Here is a 16,139-nt window from a genome sequence, read left to right as displayed (position 1 = left end):
GGGCAGATGAAATGAGGCCAACCCTGTGACTTATTGCCACTTTCTACCTAGACAAGCTGCTTTTCCTGGGGCCCCTGAGCAGGAGCCTGTCCTGGCCCTTCCTCCCTAAGCCAGGGTCGCTCGCTCTGATCGGGTGGAGCCACTCTTCACTCCCCTCTGCTCTCTTCAGAGTCAGGACTGTCTCCAGCTGGGGCCTCCTGCTGAAGGCGAAGTGGTTCAAGTGAGATGGACAGATGGTCAAGTCTATGGGGCCAAGTTTGTGGCCTCCCACCCCATCCAGATGTACCAGGTAGCCAAAGGTTCTTGAATGGGAGCTTGAATGTGGGAGGGTACTTTATTAATTCAGCGTTTCCTCTTGGGCAGGCGGCTTGTCTGGGAAGGACCTCTTGGGAACTTGCAGGTCCTAATAGTCCTCACAGATCTGGAGCTCTACCTTGCGTCCACTGGGCTTTCAGACACGGCTGTCCTTCCTACCACGCTCCTTCCTCTAGCTATAGGAGATTGCCACTGTGCGCACAGGTCCAGCAAGGCTCCGGTACCCTAGCTAAAGGCCTTTGTTTGCTTGGCAGGTGGAGTTTGAGGATGGCTCACAGCTTGTGGTTAAGAGAGATGACGTATACACACTGGATGAGGAGCTTCCCAAGAGAGTCAAGTCTAGACTGGTGAGTGTATGCTTCCTGTGCCCTTGGCTCCTGTCTCAGCGGGGACAAGAAGAAGGCAGAAGCACGTCCTTTTGGTGGTTCTGGGTCCGAGTGGTCACAGAGTGATCATTTATTTACCTTTTGTCTTGTAGTCGGTAGCTTCAGACATGCGCTTCAATGAGATTTTCACAGAGAAGGAGGTAAAGCAAGAAAAGAAAAGGCAACGGGTCATCAACTCGAGGTACCGGGAGGATTACATCGAGCCAGCACTATACCGGGCCATCATGGAGTAGATGCTTCCTGGTTCTAAGAGGTTCCCAGCCATCAAGGCGAGAGCACTCAAGGGTTCCACAGCACAGCAGATACTTGGAACTCAGAAGTCTCAAAAAGTAAAGCTGTACAAAGAAAAGGAATGAAATGTACGACCCCATCACCTTCTCACTCCACCCTCATTGGATTCTGTCATGAAGACAAGCCTTTCGGGATACTTGGCAACAGTGCTGATCTCCCACTGAGGGGCCGACACTGGAATGCCGTGACTGCATCGGCCCCCCAGTCCAAACAGGGGTCAGCTGTGCCTGCTGGGCCGATTGCTCTGTTCCTGGCCCAGAATGTAGCTTCCTTCCGCCCACCTGCATCAGCAAGGCAGAGGTGCTGGTGCTTGTCCCGATCCCCTTTTGTATTTATGGGTGTGTGCGCGTGCCTGTGTGAGTGTATGTGCGTGCGAATGCTCGTGTGCTTGGTCTGGACCAGCTTCTGACAGCCCCTAGCCTTCACTTTCTTCTTTGCCTCTGCAGGGCAAACAAAATGTGAAATTGTGCCCTCAGCTGAGCTGAGTCAGGGCCTGGGGGATGGCTAGAGTGGGTACCATCTGTCCCTGCTTGGACTGCTTTCAGGAGAGGGCTGGCAAAGCTGCAGGATTGAGGGCGCTAAGGAGCTGACTGCCACCTCTTTGTCTGCCCTTGAAGTAAAACTCAGAGGTCACCTACTATGTGCCCACAAACTTTCGGCACGGAGCCCCCGTGGCACAGTATTAGAGGGTGTGGGTGGGGACTACCTTGAAGGGAGAATTTTAATGATGGAAACAGGCAGAGCCTGGTGGGTGATTTTTGTCCAGAGGAAATTACAGTTATGCAGGGGCTATGGGGTTAGGATGAACTGGGGCCACTGGAGGCCTGGGGCAGGTGTAGCTTTGCCCTTGATCAGGGGTGGGGGGGATTGATTGAGGGTGGGGGGTGGGACTAGAGGGCAACATTGAAGGGGTTAAACAGGTTTTTGCTCCTCTTGAATTTGTTTGCCTGGGCCCAGTATTGGAGGGCTTCATACCTTGCTCTGTATACAGGAGTCAGATTTATAATACTTCCCCTTTTTTGTTACGTATGAACTCTATAAACCAAATTATTTTGAAAACTGGTGCATTACCTTGTCCTTAGCAATAAAATGTATTGAACAGAGGATGCACTGTGGTCTGCCCCACGGAGCCCAAGTGGCCCAGGGTCAGGCTCTGGAGCAGGGCTTGGGAAGCTGTCCACACAGGTGGGTGCGGTCCTTCTGTATTAGGCATCCAGGACCTGTAGCTACTGGTGCCTCTTCCTGCTGCTCCTGGAGGAGGTAATGGAAGCTGCTAGGCAGCAGTCTTCTCAGGAACCCCATCTGGTGGCCTTCTCGCTGCCATTCGTGTAGAACCGGGAGTGTATGCTTAGGTACTTGAAAAGCTGGAGACTTATTTTTCCTATGGGGGTGCAGACGCTGTTCTCTGCGATGCCTGTAGCTGGGGAGTGTAGTTGCCCAGGTGACTAGGTGAGCCTGAGCTGAGGAGTGTAGTTGCCCAGGTGACTAGGTGACCCTGATCTGGGCAGTGTAGTTGCCCAGGTGACTAGGTGACCCTGATCTGGGCAGTGTAGTTGCCCAGGTGACTAGGTGAGCCCGAGCTGGGGAGTGTAGTTGCCCAGGTGACTAGGTGAGCCTGATCTGGGCAGTGTAGTTGCCCAGGTGACTAGGTGAGCCCGAGCTGGGGAGTGTAGTTGCCCAGGTGATTAGGTGAGCCCGAGCTGGGGAGTGTAGTTGCCCAGGTGACTAGGTGAGCCCGAGCTGGGGGGTGTAGTTGCCCAGGTGACTAGGTGACCCTGATCTGGGCAGTGCAGTTGCCCAGGTGACTAGGTGAGCCCGAGCTGGGGAGTGTAGTTGCCCAGGTGACTAGGTGAGCCTGAGCTGGGGAGTGTAGTTGCCCAGGTGACTAGGTGAGCCCGAGCTGGGGGGTGTAGTTGCCCAGGTGACTAGGTGAGCCCGAGCTGGGGAGTGTAGTTGCCCAGGTGACTAGGTGACCCTGATCTGGGCAGTGTAGTTGCCCAGGTGACTAGGTGACCCTGATCTGGGCAGTGTAGTTGCCCAGGTGACTAGGTGAGCCCGAGCTGTGGAACAGTTGCAGGACTTCTGCACAGTGTAGCTGCTCCAGCTGGCCTTACTTGTGCTCCTGCAGTGGACCATGTGCCTACAGAAAGGTGCAGTGCTCCTTTGTATCCCTGGAACCTGGGAGGTGGCTACTGCTTTGGTATTGGTTATGGAGAAAGGGAAGAAGAGTTGGAAAAATACTTTTCGAAGTTAACTCCACAGAGCCAAGGAAAGGAGGCTGACCTCTGTTCTTCCTCAGAGATTCTCAGGGGGTATGGCTGGGGAAACCAGGCAGGGCTAAGCTTTCCTGGAATGGTAAGTGGGACCCAGAAGCACACATCTCCAGGAGGGAGGAACACAACTTTTTCAGACCCCCGTAGTTCCTATGATGTTGAAGGACCTGCTAGTTGGGTGCTTGGTGTCATCCCAGCTCTGTGGGAACTGAAGACTGAATTTAAGTCTTTGTATTAGCAAACATCCATCCACAGCCCTTTCCACTCTCCCCCAAAGATGGACCCACCATGGGATGGAGAGATGGCTTAGCCATTAAGAGCACTTGCTCTTACAGGAGATCCAGGTTCAGTTCCCAACTACCCACTTGGTGACTGGCATCTGCCCATAACTCCAGTTCTAGGTATTCTAAAGTCCTCTTCTGGCCTCTACAGGCACCAGAACATACGTGATAGTAAAAGAACAAAAACACAGGAGCCCACCAAGTTGTCCAGGCTGGTCTTGAGTGTTTAATCCAGCTTCAGCTTACAGAGTAGTTAAGTACACACCATCTCTACCATGCTTGGCTAAGTCGGCCATTTAAAAACACTTGGCCGGTGGAATAGCTGTAAGAAAACTCCAGCTCAAACACGTGATGGGACTTTCCCAAATCTCACGAAACTGTCCTGTGGGGTTTTTGTTCTGGGCCTTGAACTTTTAAATTTGGTTCTTTGCTAGAAACTTCTAGCCTGCGCAGTCAAGTCTGAGCTCATGAATGACCACAGCCAAAGGTTGCATGAGCTTCACGGCAGCTTTTTGCCAAAGCAAAAGATCGCCTATGTAAAGTAGGGTGCAGTGTTTGGGTTGGCATCCAAGAGTGGCAGGCTAAGTCCCCACCTCCTCTTCGGGGAAATTCTGATTTAATTCTGCCCTAGGTGGTTTATGCGCTCAGCAGCGTGATGAGGAGCGACCTCCTGAACTGCTGGTCATGTGGGTTGGCCTTGTGTCCCATCTGCAACATTTATGCGGGGCTCAACAATTATAACGAGCGCGCTCTGGGTTTAGGTGGCCTCTTACTCTTACAGGATTGGACAGGGCCTTCAGAGGCTTCTGGGGGTCAGATCAGGACCACTGGCACCTAGGAAACAAGCCCACGGGGGACTGGGTCTTCCAGCGGCCCAGTCTGACAATAGAGCGGTGGGGTAGGGATAGGAGACTTCCTCTGGGAACCAGAGGGGACCTGACCGCAGCAGGGCTGCTGCACGATCCGCAGCTCCACGCTGCGCTTCTCCCCAATCCCAACTCCCACAGCCCGCGATGTGGGGCGGACTCGGCCTCCGACTTCCATTGGGTCTCCCGGGTTCGGGCCCGCCCACCCCTGCGGCGAAGCCCCGCATTGGCCTGCCCGGTGCCCCGCCCGGTTCCGGTGCGCCCATTGGTTGCTGATGCCCGACCCCCGGCGCGGCCGCCGAGGCGGACCGCGGGATTGGTGGTCCCGCCGCTGCGTCCTCACCATGGCGGCGCCCGTGCAGCCCGCCGCGTCCTGGGCACCCGCCGGGGTCCCCTCGGCTGTCCCCGCTATTCGGGCTGCAGCCACCTCCCCGCTCCGCGTGCGCCCTGGCGCCGCCCGACCCCGGCCTCCCTCTCCGCTGCGGTAAGGCCTGCCCCGCGCCCCGACGCAGTTCTCGGCTGCCGCGCCCCTCCCCCGGTCAGCGGCCCGATCTGCACTGGGGACCGAAGCCCGGGCCAGGGTGGGGGCCAGGCCTGAGGAGGGCCGTGCAAGCGGGGCCGAGCGCGCAGAGGTCATCTGCGTGCTGCGCCCCGGAGCGCGCGAGTCTGGGCGCAGAGGAGGGACGCGGTCACCCGCTACCCGCTGTGGGACGAGCGCAGGAAAGTCCTGGGAAAACCTAGCGGGAGTCAGCAAGAGTAGCGGTTGTCATCATAGCCTTCCCCGGGGCCAGATCCTCGGAGTGACCGGGTCAGTTTGTCAAAGTACGTCTTCTCGCTACCTTTCCTCCTGGAGTGTTTCCCCATTGTCTTCTCGGTGATCTTGTTTGCGAGAGAAAATCTTGGCGAGGTTGACAGATTTGGTTATGAGGATGTCCCACTGATGTGTTTAGACTCCTTTTTACAACAGCACTAATTTTTATGATTCCTCAATAAACCTCATTTTCGTTTGTTTTTCTCGCGTATGGGGAGGAAGTGAAAACGGTAAAACTGAGTCACTGTAATTAGCCAAGGGAGTGACCCGGTGGCGGGAGACAGCTGTTATCCCAGAAAGTAAAGAGTACTTAACACATTTTGTGAGGCCCTTTGAGTTATTGGTACTATAGGTAGTGTACCATGAAGATAAAAAGCCGACGAATTAAGTTCCCGCTATGTAGCACCGTAGACGTCATGACGATTTCAGTTGTGTCCGTGAACTTTCAACTAAAGACTCCGACGAATGGTAGCCCGGGATGTTAGGTACACACATGTAATAGTTAGCACGCAGAAGCTGAAACAGTGCTGGGCTACTAAAATAATACCTGGTCAACAAGAGCCACATAGCAAGACCCAGTCTCAGAAGATAGAAAAAGAAAAAAAAAGATTGAGGATTAAACACTGGATCAGAACCCTGTTTCCCAGAATCTAAGGTACTGGACATTTTGAAATACGAAGTGGTGCCAATTTCTCCATTTCACAAGTCAGAAGTCTGTGTCTCATGACAAGTAAGTTATTAAGGATAAAACAAGGCAAGCGTTTCTTAGAGACTAATTGGTGCCCATAACAGTCAAGTGTCTACTGAGTACATGTTTTGTGCAAGGCATTGACTGGAGGGAAACTCCGACAATTAAATGTTCTCATGCCCACTGTAGGATAGTTGTGTGAACGTAGCACACACAAATGGTAGTTTATGGTGTGGTTTCTAGAATTCCAAGACGGTGGGTGCTGTGAGATATCCAGAGGGGAGGGGAGTGCGTTAAGGAAGGGTTTTTGGAGGAACTGAAGTTTTGAGCTGGGCCACAGGGAGTGGCAAGGCCGCCTGGAGGAGAAGTGGGGACGGGGAATGTATGGGGCACTCAGGAGTGCGTGTGGGTGCTTCCTGGGGTTTTTAGTAGAAAAAGCAGCAGAGACGAGGCTCTACAAAAGGCAAGCTGGGGCTGGGGATGTAGTTCAGTGGCTAGAGTCCTTATCTGGCACACAAGGAGCCCTGGAGTTGATCGTCAAGACCACATAAAAGCAGGTATGGTGGTACTCTTGCCTGTAATCATAATACGTTGGAGGTGGAGACAGGAGGATTAGAAGTTCAAAGTCCTCCCTGCCTACATAGTGAGCTTGAGGCCAGCCTAGGCTGCTAGTGACCTGCTCTTAAACAGAAAAAGAATCAGAAGGCAGGCTGAAGAGGCACCTTTGTCCTGTGAGGAGCAGAGGCTAAACAGATGGCTGTATGGACCTGGACATCTCAGTCACTCAGTAAGTGGCAGTGAGGTTGTATTGTCACTATTATAGTTAGCCTGAGCCACCACAAAGCTGTAGTCAGAGTGGCTTCTGGCCTTCATTTATTGGCGTCGTGCAGTTGGTGCCAAGTCCTAGGGCTGCCACCGCACTGCCCTGCCATCCACTCTTAGGGTCATCACACTGGTTTGGGGCCTGCTGTTCCTGGGAATTGCCCCAGCAGCCCCCTGATCATGTTTTTCTTTCTCCCGGGTAATCCTCCCTCACCATTACCCATGGGTGTGCTTTCGGCAGCTCCTTGCTGTTGGGTTAGGCCCTGGGCAGCCTGGCATCAGCAGCTTATTGCCATACCCTTTGATAGGTCACATTTTCCAGGTCGGTAGAGCCCTTTGGCTTTGTGTTTTGTTGTTTGAGCTCCAGTGTATTTGCACATTTGGCTCTTTCGGTCTTAAATGACCCCCTTCCTTCTCAGTCATTGCCCCTGGCTGGCGTTTTATGGCTGTTTGACAGGGAACTTCCTCTCTAAAAGCCTTTTTGTATTCCCCCCCACCTTCAAAATGTGCTGTCTCTCTCTAATTCTGGGGGCTCTGCCTTTTGTGTGTGTGTGAAACAAGATCTTGTCTGGTGCAGGCTGGTCTTGAACATCTCTCTCTGTCTCTGTCTCTCTGTCTCTCTGTCTCTCTCTCTGTCTCTCTCTCTCTCTCTCTCTCTCTCTCTCTCTCTCTCTCTCTCTCTCTAAGCTTTTCAAGACAGGATTTCTCTGTGTAGCCCAGGCTGGCCTCAAACTCACAAAGATCTGCCTGCCTCTGCCTCCTGAGTGCTGCTATTAAAGGCATGTGCCACCACCACCCAACTCACTTTTTTTCCTTTTTAAACAAGACCTCGTGCAGCCCAAGTCAACCTCAAATTCTGTGTTTAACTGAGGATGACCTTGAACGCAGAGTCTTCCTGTCCCCCTCACCTCTGCCATGCTGCGCTTAGAGATGGGGTCACCTGATCCCAGGCTTCCAAGTTTGCCCTTTTGCTGTAATTGCTTGCCTGTCTCCTCCACTCGTAGCATAAGATGCACTTTTTAAAGGCATGGACTGTCTTCTCTGTTATCTGGCACAGTGTTTTTACCTAGTAGGTACTTGGCATATGTATTTTGTGTAGAAAATAGAATTTTGATGCAGGCGATACTATATAGTTACTGTCTGCTGCTCCTGTCCACTGTAATTACTGGTCTTGCAGTATACTTAAAAACTGTTCTCACTAAAAGAAAAACAGGCAGAAGTGGGGCGGCTGGGGGTGACTCAGTTGGTAGAGTGCTGGTTTGTGAGGCTCCGAGTTACATCCCCAGCACTTGGTAAGCAGGGTGTTTTAGTACGTGCCCAGCATTCTGAAGGTGGAAGCAGGAAGATCAGACGATGAAGATGGGGCCGTCCAGCTGTCTGAGTTGGCAAAGGCATTTGCTGCCAAGCCTCATGACCTGAGTTTGATTCCTGGAACACCCACATGTTAGAAGAGAAGAACTGACCCCTGCAAATGTCCTCTGTTTGGTGGGTAAACAAAATGAGACAAAAGTTTTTTTAAAAAAAGTTGAAGCTATTCTTCAGCTGTTTGTGGATTTTGAGACCAGCCTGGGCTATGGGATCTTGTCCCCTACTTCCACCCTCAAAAAGAAAAGAAAATAGCCTTGAAGTGGGATAGCTACAAAAGCATCCTTTGTGCAATCAAAATATTTGTCATGAAACAGGTAAATAAAGTTGACTATGAGAAGATGCTTTCCCGAGAGATGTGGGGTATTGGTTTGAGCAGTTTAGAGTAAAGGAAGTCTCCATATCTTGGTGACTTAACAAAACCAAAGTTGACTCCCTGTTCTTGCTGCCCATTTGTCACAAGTATACAGAGAGCTGTCTGCTGGTCACACTAGCTCAGGAGTGGAGAAGGTTGGAAATGGGTGGTCGAGTGGGTACCAGCTTTTACAGCTTCAGTTCTGCCACTTTTACTCATATTTCATCCATCAAAGTGTGGCACACATGGCCTTGCCTGACTTTAAAGCAGGGTCAGGAATGGCAGACTTCACTTATGACTAATGCAAAAAACCCAAACTATTTTGGCTCTAAGGACTGACTTCTACATATCCTGTGGGTGTCGGAGCTCAGACCATTGGAGATTAGGGCTAGTAAGTTAGATGGGCACTAGAGGCAAGTTTATAGACGTCAGCAAGAAACAGAAGGGCGGGTTCAGGGCCAGAACTCCATCACATCCTGTGTAAATACTCATAAGCCAAGGCCGGAAATACAATAAATCACACTCCAATTACGGCGTAGCCATCCCCTAAAGTATTACTGTTGTTTTGTCTTAAGACATAGTCTCATGTGGTTTTGGCTGTCCTGGAATTTGAACTTCCGATCCTCCTGTTTGCAGTGTTCAAGTGCTCTAGCATTTTGGGGTGTCCAAAACTAAGAACAGTTAAATTAACCTGGTACAGTAGCATGCACCTGTACTTAGCACTCAGGAACAGAGACAGGAGGATGGAGAGTGTGAAGCTAGCCTCAGAAAAACCTGTCTCAAAAATGATTGACAGCAGCGGGGTGGTGGTGGCACACACCTTTAATCCCAGCACTTGGGAGGCAAAGGCAGGGGGGTCTCTGTGAGTTTGAGGCCAGCCTGGTCTACAAGAGCGAGTTCCAGGACAGGCTTCAAAGCTACAGAGAAACCCTGTCTTGACCCCTCCCCCCCAATGATTAACAGGTGAGATATAGTTTAGTTAGTAAGTGTGCCTGGGGTGCACAGAGCTCCAGGTTCAGTGCCCGGCACTGTATGAACTGAGTGTGTTGAAGCATGTCTCTAATCTAGCATTCGGTCGCAGAGGTAGGAGGTTGCAGTTCCAGGTCACCCTTGGCTGCGGAGTTGGAAGCCAGCCTGGAATACATGAAGCCCTGTTGAAAAACAGTACAGATGCATGCTACTGTGTCAGGCTAATTTACCTTTTTTAGTTTTGGATACTAAACTCAGAGTGCTATTTTACTTATTTAAAGAGAAACAATAAGTAGTCTACATCATATTTAAGCTTTTTCATTAAGAAATCAAGGAGCGGGGAGGCAAAGGCAGGAAGGAGTCTTAGATTCAAGGGGCAACCTGGGCTACATAAGTAAGACCCTGTCTCAGAATTTGAAATAAAGTCAAGAGTATAATAATTTGAGATGCGTTTAATTGGTTTAATTGGATTTAAATGAGGTTTCAATCTTGGTGCTTGGATTCCTCTGCTAATAGAGAAGCTAAGTGCTGGTTGGAACTGATTCAGGAGATAGAAGAGCTAACTTTCTGACTTGGGTCTTGGCACTGTCACTAACTAGCTGTCTAATATTTAACAAGTTTTTTGTTTTGTTTTGTTTTTTTAACTTCCTGTGCTGGAGTTTGATCCCAGGGTCTTGTACACGCTGGATGAGACCTGTGCCTCTGAACTACATCCCCGCCCAGTATCTTGTCCTTTTTGAAACAGGGTCTAAGTATATGGACCAGGCTGGTCTCAGACTCATAGAGATCCTCCAGCCTCTGTCTCCCAAGTGCTGGGAGACATATCCCTTACTGTCACACTTAGATGGTATTTAGCAGCTCTGCGCCAGTCTCCAACATTGTAGTTTTACGGATTAGAAAGCTACATCCCTAGTTCATTGAGAGAAACCAGCAGTTGTGGTCCTGTCAACTCTCTACCCATGGGTAGCTGTTTCCTAGGCTTCCTGAGGATACCCAGATCTGAGGATGTGCAGATCTCTTATATAAGATGGTCTAGTGTTTGCATATGACCCCACACGGCCTCTCTGTACATTGAATCACCTATGACTATAGCCCATGATACAATGTAAATGCCTTGTAGATACTTCTTGTGCTCTGTTGTTTAGGGAACAAAGGCAAGAAAAATGGCCTTGTATGTTCGTTACAGACACTTTCTTCTTTTATTTGTTTTTTGTTGGTGGTTGACTTGGTCTTCACTGTGTAGCCCCTGAAGGTCTCAAACTTGTGATAATCTTCCTATCTCTGTCTCCTGAGTGAAGATATTACAAGCTACTGGGCCTGACTCAACACATTCTTTTCTTTTGTTTTGTTTTGACACAAAGTCTCTGGCCTAGGTTGTCCTGGAATTCATTACACAGCTGAGGGTGACTTGAACTTCTCACCCTTCTGCTTCTACTTCCTGGTTGCTAAGCAGGCACATACCACATGCCCATCAAACATAATATGCTTACAAAATTTTGATTACATATGTGTGCATGTGTATGTGTGATATGTTTGTGTGTGCGTGTGAGTGCAAGTTCCTGCAGAGATGAGAAAAGGGTATCGGAGCCAATGAAGCGGAGTGTCAGGGGGTTTTGAGCTCCCTGGTGTGGATGCTGGGAACTGAATTCGGGTGCTCTTCAAGAAATATACATAAAAAAATTTAGATACTATATTATTATTTGTGTGGGGGTGTGCTGTAGCATGCCTATGGAGGTCAGAGAATGAGTTTGTGGGTTGATTCTCTTCCTCCACTTTTATGTGGGTTCTGGGGGTAGAAATTAGGTTCTCAGGCTTGCATGGCAAACCACTTCTGTCTACTCAACCACCTCTCCTGTTCCCAGACATTTATTTATTTATTTGTTTTAATAATATCCATCTGTGGTTGATGGAATATGGAACCGGCAGAGATGGAGGACTGACCACCTTAGAAGAAGGGCTGACACTTAGGGTTTTGTGGATGTCTTAAAGGGACCAGGTGTCAGGTAGGGAATATCAAATAATGGTTTTCTAGAGAAATTATTACCTAATATGAAGTTTTAATTAACCATCAGTCATTGGGTAGATGTGAGTTTAAAGGGCTTTTTTTCCACAGGAAGCCACATATGCCCAGGCCTAAAGACCCAAGCATGTGGTTGTATCTTGAGGCCGCTTGTGTGGTAGAAGTGCAGACCGTCTTCAAGCCATGAGCGGATGTGATGCAGAAGTCAGTCAGGAAGATTGAGCTAGGGCCTGAAGAGGATTAGGGGCCAGGGAAGGATTGGACTGTAGGAAATGACATTATCAGCTTTGCCTTTCGTGACCGCTGTGGAGAGGAGGGAACAGGGTGGCTATGGTGACTTAGGAAGCTCCGAGGTTTACAGCCACAGTCCCGTGCCCACTACCGGAGTCATGAAATATTTATAGATGAGATTCCGTTGAGGTGAGAGTGGAGGAAGGATGCTGGAGGCCGATCCTGTCAGATGACAGGTGTGTCTGTAGGGAAGTGCAGATAAGAGCAAACCAGAGAGACTTCAGTCAGCTTCATAGTTTCTAACTATCGACTGACCTATTGGTCTTCCTGACTTTCAGATTTGAGAATTGGAGATAAAATATCTTAACTTCCAAGGGTGTTGTGATGACCGGCTAGAGCAGATGTAAAAGCCTGGGCCTGTGCCGGTAGATATGTAAGGGATCTCTGTGTGTGTTTCTGTCTGTCTGTCTGTCTTGTGTGTATAGATGTGTATGCGCATGTGGAAGCCAGGTGTCATTCCTCAGGAGCTGTCCACATTGATTTTCTGAGACACGGTCCCCCTGACCTGGGGCTCTGTGACAAAGCTAGGCTGACTAGCCAGCTAACCCACGCAATCCTCCTGTCTCCCTACCGCTGGGATTCCAAATGTGCACTAATACACACTTGTTTATGTGGGTCCTGTGGAATCAAACTTAGGTCTTTCTGCTTATGTGGCGAGCCCTTTACCACGGAGCCATGCCCCATAACGGACCTCTTGCAATAAAAACAGTGATTTTACTGTTACTAACAGTTAGTATATGGCTCCTCAGCCTTGGTGATGTTCATTAGCCTTAAATCCCCTCACTAAAGATAACCACCGTCTGCTTCATGGCTTTTTATGTCTTTGAAGGTGATTGATGCTGCTCGTCTGACAGTGTTAGACATAAGGGAGTTATTCTTACATTAAGAAGGGAGAATTGATACGAATATTATACCAATTAAAACAGTGTTCTAAACGCTAACCAATTCTGTTCCCGGACCGCGTGCGGAAGCGGCACAGGGGTACCCCACACGTCCTGCCGCTTGTGATAATAGAATGTGCTGAGTCGCTTTGTGTCTTTGCTTCTCCTCGGTCGTCTCCTGACTTCTTCCCCCTTGAGATTTTATTCCACTACTGTCTTCTGGTGGCATTTTTCATAACGATGGTAATAGGGTTTAGTTCAGATTTTTTTTTTTCTGTCAGCTTCCTCTCTAGCCGTCCTAGCTTGACGCAAGCTGCTCCGCTGAACTCCGCAGAGCTTAGCGTATTTCATTCTGGTGGCCCTGTATCTGTGACCTTGTCAGTATTCGTGTCTGTATCGGTTTCTCTTTCCTTCCTGTCAGAGTCTCCTTCAAAATAGTGGTAAGAGAGTGTTTGCTTCCTTTGCTTCTGTACAGGGTCTCTCCGTGTGGCCCTGGCTGGCCCGGAACTCACTATGAAGACCAGGCTGACCTGGAACTTAGAGCTATTCCTGACTCTGCCTCCTGAGTGCTGGGACCAAAGGGGCACGCCACCATGCCCAACAAGCCTTTTTTCCTTTTAAATCTTGTGATATGTGATTGTGTGTATATATGTGTTTGTGTGTGTGCGTGCAGGCCTGGGGATGTCAGTCCTCGCCTTTCATCTTGTTGGACGGGATATCTGTTGACCTCTATGCCAAGCTAGCTGACCTGTGAACTTTTGGGGATTCTCTTGCTTCCTCCTCCCATCTCATAGAAGCCCTGGGTCACTTTGACATAGGTTCAGGGGATTTGAACTTGGGTCTTTATGCTTGCATAGTGAATGCTTTACCCACTGAGCTATCTCTCTGCCCAAAATGTATTGCATGTATATGTGTGTGTATGTGTACATGTATGTGTGCTTGTGCACATGCTGTGTGCATAGGGAAGTCAAAGACCAGCTTTAATTGTTCCTCAGAAGCCACTGTCTTGTTTTGTGTGTGTGTGTTTCTTGTGAGGTAGGGTCTATTAGAACCTGGAGTTGACCAGTTAGTCTAGGCTGACTCTCTGGTAAGCCCCAGAAATCCACTAGGATCCTCCTGTCTTCCCCCTCCTCCTGCCCAGTGCCGAGATCATAGTGTTTGCGAGGCAGGCTTTACCCAGGAATTAGCTCCCAGCCTTTATTGCACCCTGTGTTTAGAAAGTCAGGCTAGTTGGGAAACCCTGTAACTAAGTGTTTCTGAGACATTTTGGCTTTAGGATTTCTTTTACAGTTAAAAATATTAAATACTCTCATAGAATGTTCATCTTTGTAGGTTTTGCTAATTAATTTACTGTATTTAGGTGTATTGAATGCATTGAAAGCTAGTAGAGGGCTGGTGGGATAGCTCACTGAGTTGCCTCCAATTTCACCTCTCTCAGTCTCTATCTCACTATGTCTGTCTGTCTGTCTCTCATACACACATCAATAAATCACTTTTAAAAAGTTATTATCTACTGAGAAAACTCTAGCTCACAGGAATACGCAGGCGTGGTTTCCAGTAGCTGTGAGAGCCTGAGAGCAGCCATTCCACATGTCATGTTTTGTAGCCCTACGACTCTGTCCGACCCTTGGTCCCATAAGTGAGTGAGAACGAAGAGGAATATCTTAGAAAGATTATGGGAGTAGAGTCCCCCCAAAGTTCTGGGATCACAGGTCCTTGGACTACACTTGGAGAACTGCTTATGTTTGTATGTGTGTGTGTGTATCGTGTGCGTGTGTGTGGCGTGTGTAGTATGTGTACATGAAGCATGAGAGGGTTCATAGGATGCTTTCATGCACTTCTGCTAACACAGTAAGAAGAATGGTGACACTGATTAAACCGAATCTCCTCCGTGTACTCAGCCTGGCATCCTCGGAGAAGCTAATCTCCAGCCTTTGTTGAGACAGGTGCTTTGGCAGATGTGTGTACTTTTGGCACATCGGGTAGGCACCACGATCTGAAAACTAGGAAAACCAGTATTCCTGTGGGAGGAAAGCACTGTGGTTAAGCTGCAGAAGTCTTGTGAGGGCTTGGCAGGACCGTGGCTGACGAAGTCTGCTTTCTCAGTATGCATTGTGATTGATGGCCCTGCTCTGTGAATCTGATTGTTAGGAGCGTGGCCACGTCCACATCCGTGCCATTTAGAACGACAAGAGCCTGTACATTAGGAAGTGAGCATGTCCCCACCGTCCTCCTGCACCGAGGAACTAGTGGCAGCACAATGAAAGATTAGAGAGTGGCGGTGTCTCCTAGACATGTCACCCTTTGAAGGCATGCGGCCTGAAGATGGTCTTGTCACAGTTCTGTCCTGTCTCCTCCGTGTTGTGGTTTGAGCCGTCTTTCTGACACAGGTCTGCATGTTACTCCACAGAATCCCACAGCAGTTTCTCCTTGCCAGTGGGATAAGCTCGCATTCCCCAGCAGGGCTTTGGTATCGGCTTCCCAGGCTCTGGTTAGCGTAGGCACCACCTCTCTGAAGTGCTCCTGAACCTCATAAACACCCATTAATTACGACCACCCCATAATGTCTGAGCCGTACTTATCTTGTGGTTGGCAGCAGTTATCCCTGGGCAGGTAAATAATGACTTTGTTTGCTCTGATAAGATAGCACAGTCCAATGGGGCTGTTCTCAGCCCTGGACACAGTGGGTTTGTTCGCCTCATTCTGTCTGTGCTTGTTTTAAGACAGGATCTCTGTATAGCCCCGTCTGACCCGGAATTCATTATATAGATGAGGCTGGACCCAGAATTCATTATAGAGATGAGGCTGGACCCGGAATTCATTATAGAGATGAGGCTGGACCCGGAATTCATTATAGAGATGAGGCTGGACCCAGAATTCATTATAGAGATGAGGCTGGACCCAGAATTTATTATATAGATGAGGCTGGACTCAGAATTCATTATATAGATGAGCTGGACCTGAAATTCATTATATAGATGAGGCTGGACCTGGAATTCATTATATAGATGAGGCTGGACCCGGAATTCATTATATAGATGAGGCTGGACCCAGAATTCATTATATAGATGAGGCTGGACCCGGAATTCATTATATAGATGAGCTGGACCTGGAATTCATTATATAGATGAGCTGGATCTGGAATTCATTATATAGATGAGGCTGGACCTGGAATTCATTATATAGATGAGCTGGACCTGGAATTCATTATATAGATGAGCTGGACCTGGAATTCATTATATAGATGAGGCTGGACTTAAACTCACAGAGATCCACCTGCCTCTGCCTCCTGAGTACTGGATATTAATGTTTCTTTATTTGTTTTTAAAGATGAGTAGGTAAACAATACAGAGTTACTGCATAAGCCTAAACACACACAGTCTCCGAGAAAGAGCAGCAAGGAGTAATTAGCTCATATTTCTTTTCTTTTTTTTTTCTTTTAGAGACAGAGTTTCTATGTGTAGACCAGGCTGTCCTCAAACTTGCTTTGTAGACCAGGCTAGCCTCAAAAATCACAGAAATCTG

The 16,139-nt window shown here is 49.0% G+C and overlaps 2 protein-coding genes across 9 annotated transcripts in view; both read left to right on the top strand.

Annotated features, from left to right (window-relative positions):
• Window positions 1–2,096, top strand: part of Kdm4a (lysine demethylase 4A) — a 45,643-nt gene extending 43,547 nt beyond the window's left edge. For all 4 annotated transcript variants that reach the window (XM_075947007.1, XM_075947006.1, XM_075947009.1 and 1 more), the window contains exons 20-22: window positions 170–289; window positions 570–662; window positions 794–2,096. In XM_075947007.1, the coding sequence (XP_075803122.1) occupies window positions 170–289; window positions 570–662; window positions 794–934 (354 nt within the window). In that variant the 3' untranslated portion in view covers window positions 935–2,096. The remainder of the gene's footprint in view (window positions 1–169; window positions 290–569; window positions 663–793) is intronic.
• A 2,646-nt stretch (window positions 2,097–4,742) lies between these two features.
• St3gal3 (ST3 beta-galactoside alpha-2,3-sialyltransferase 3) overlaps window positions 4,743–16,139 on the top strand; it is a 216,984-nt gene continuing 205,587 nt past the window's right edge. The window contains exon 1 of one of the 5 annotated variants that reach the window (XM_075947138.1): window positions 4,743–4,896. The gene's annotated coding sequence lies outside the window, so the exon portion shown is untranslated. Of the gene's footprint in view, window positions 4,897–5,022; window positions 5,235–5,750; window positions 5,879–16,139 lie in introns of those variants that run through there. The other 4 variants (XM_075947143.1, XM_075947139.1, XM_075947141.1 and 1 more) reach the window with 4 other exon arrangements.

Source organism: Microtus pennsylvanicus, chromosome 13, assembly GCF_037038515.1.
Source record: "Microtus pennsylvanicus isolate mMicPen1 chromosome 13, mMicPen1.hap1, whole genome shotgun sequence".
Taxonomy (NCBI): Eukaryota; Metazoa; Chordata; class Mammalia; order Rodentia; family Cricetidae; genus Microtus; species Microtus pennsylvanicus.
The sequence above is the reverse complement of the archived record's forward strand: the minus strand, read 5'-3'. Positions and strand labels throughout refer to the sequence as shown.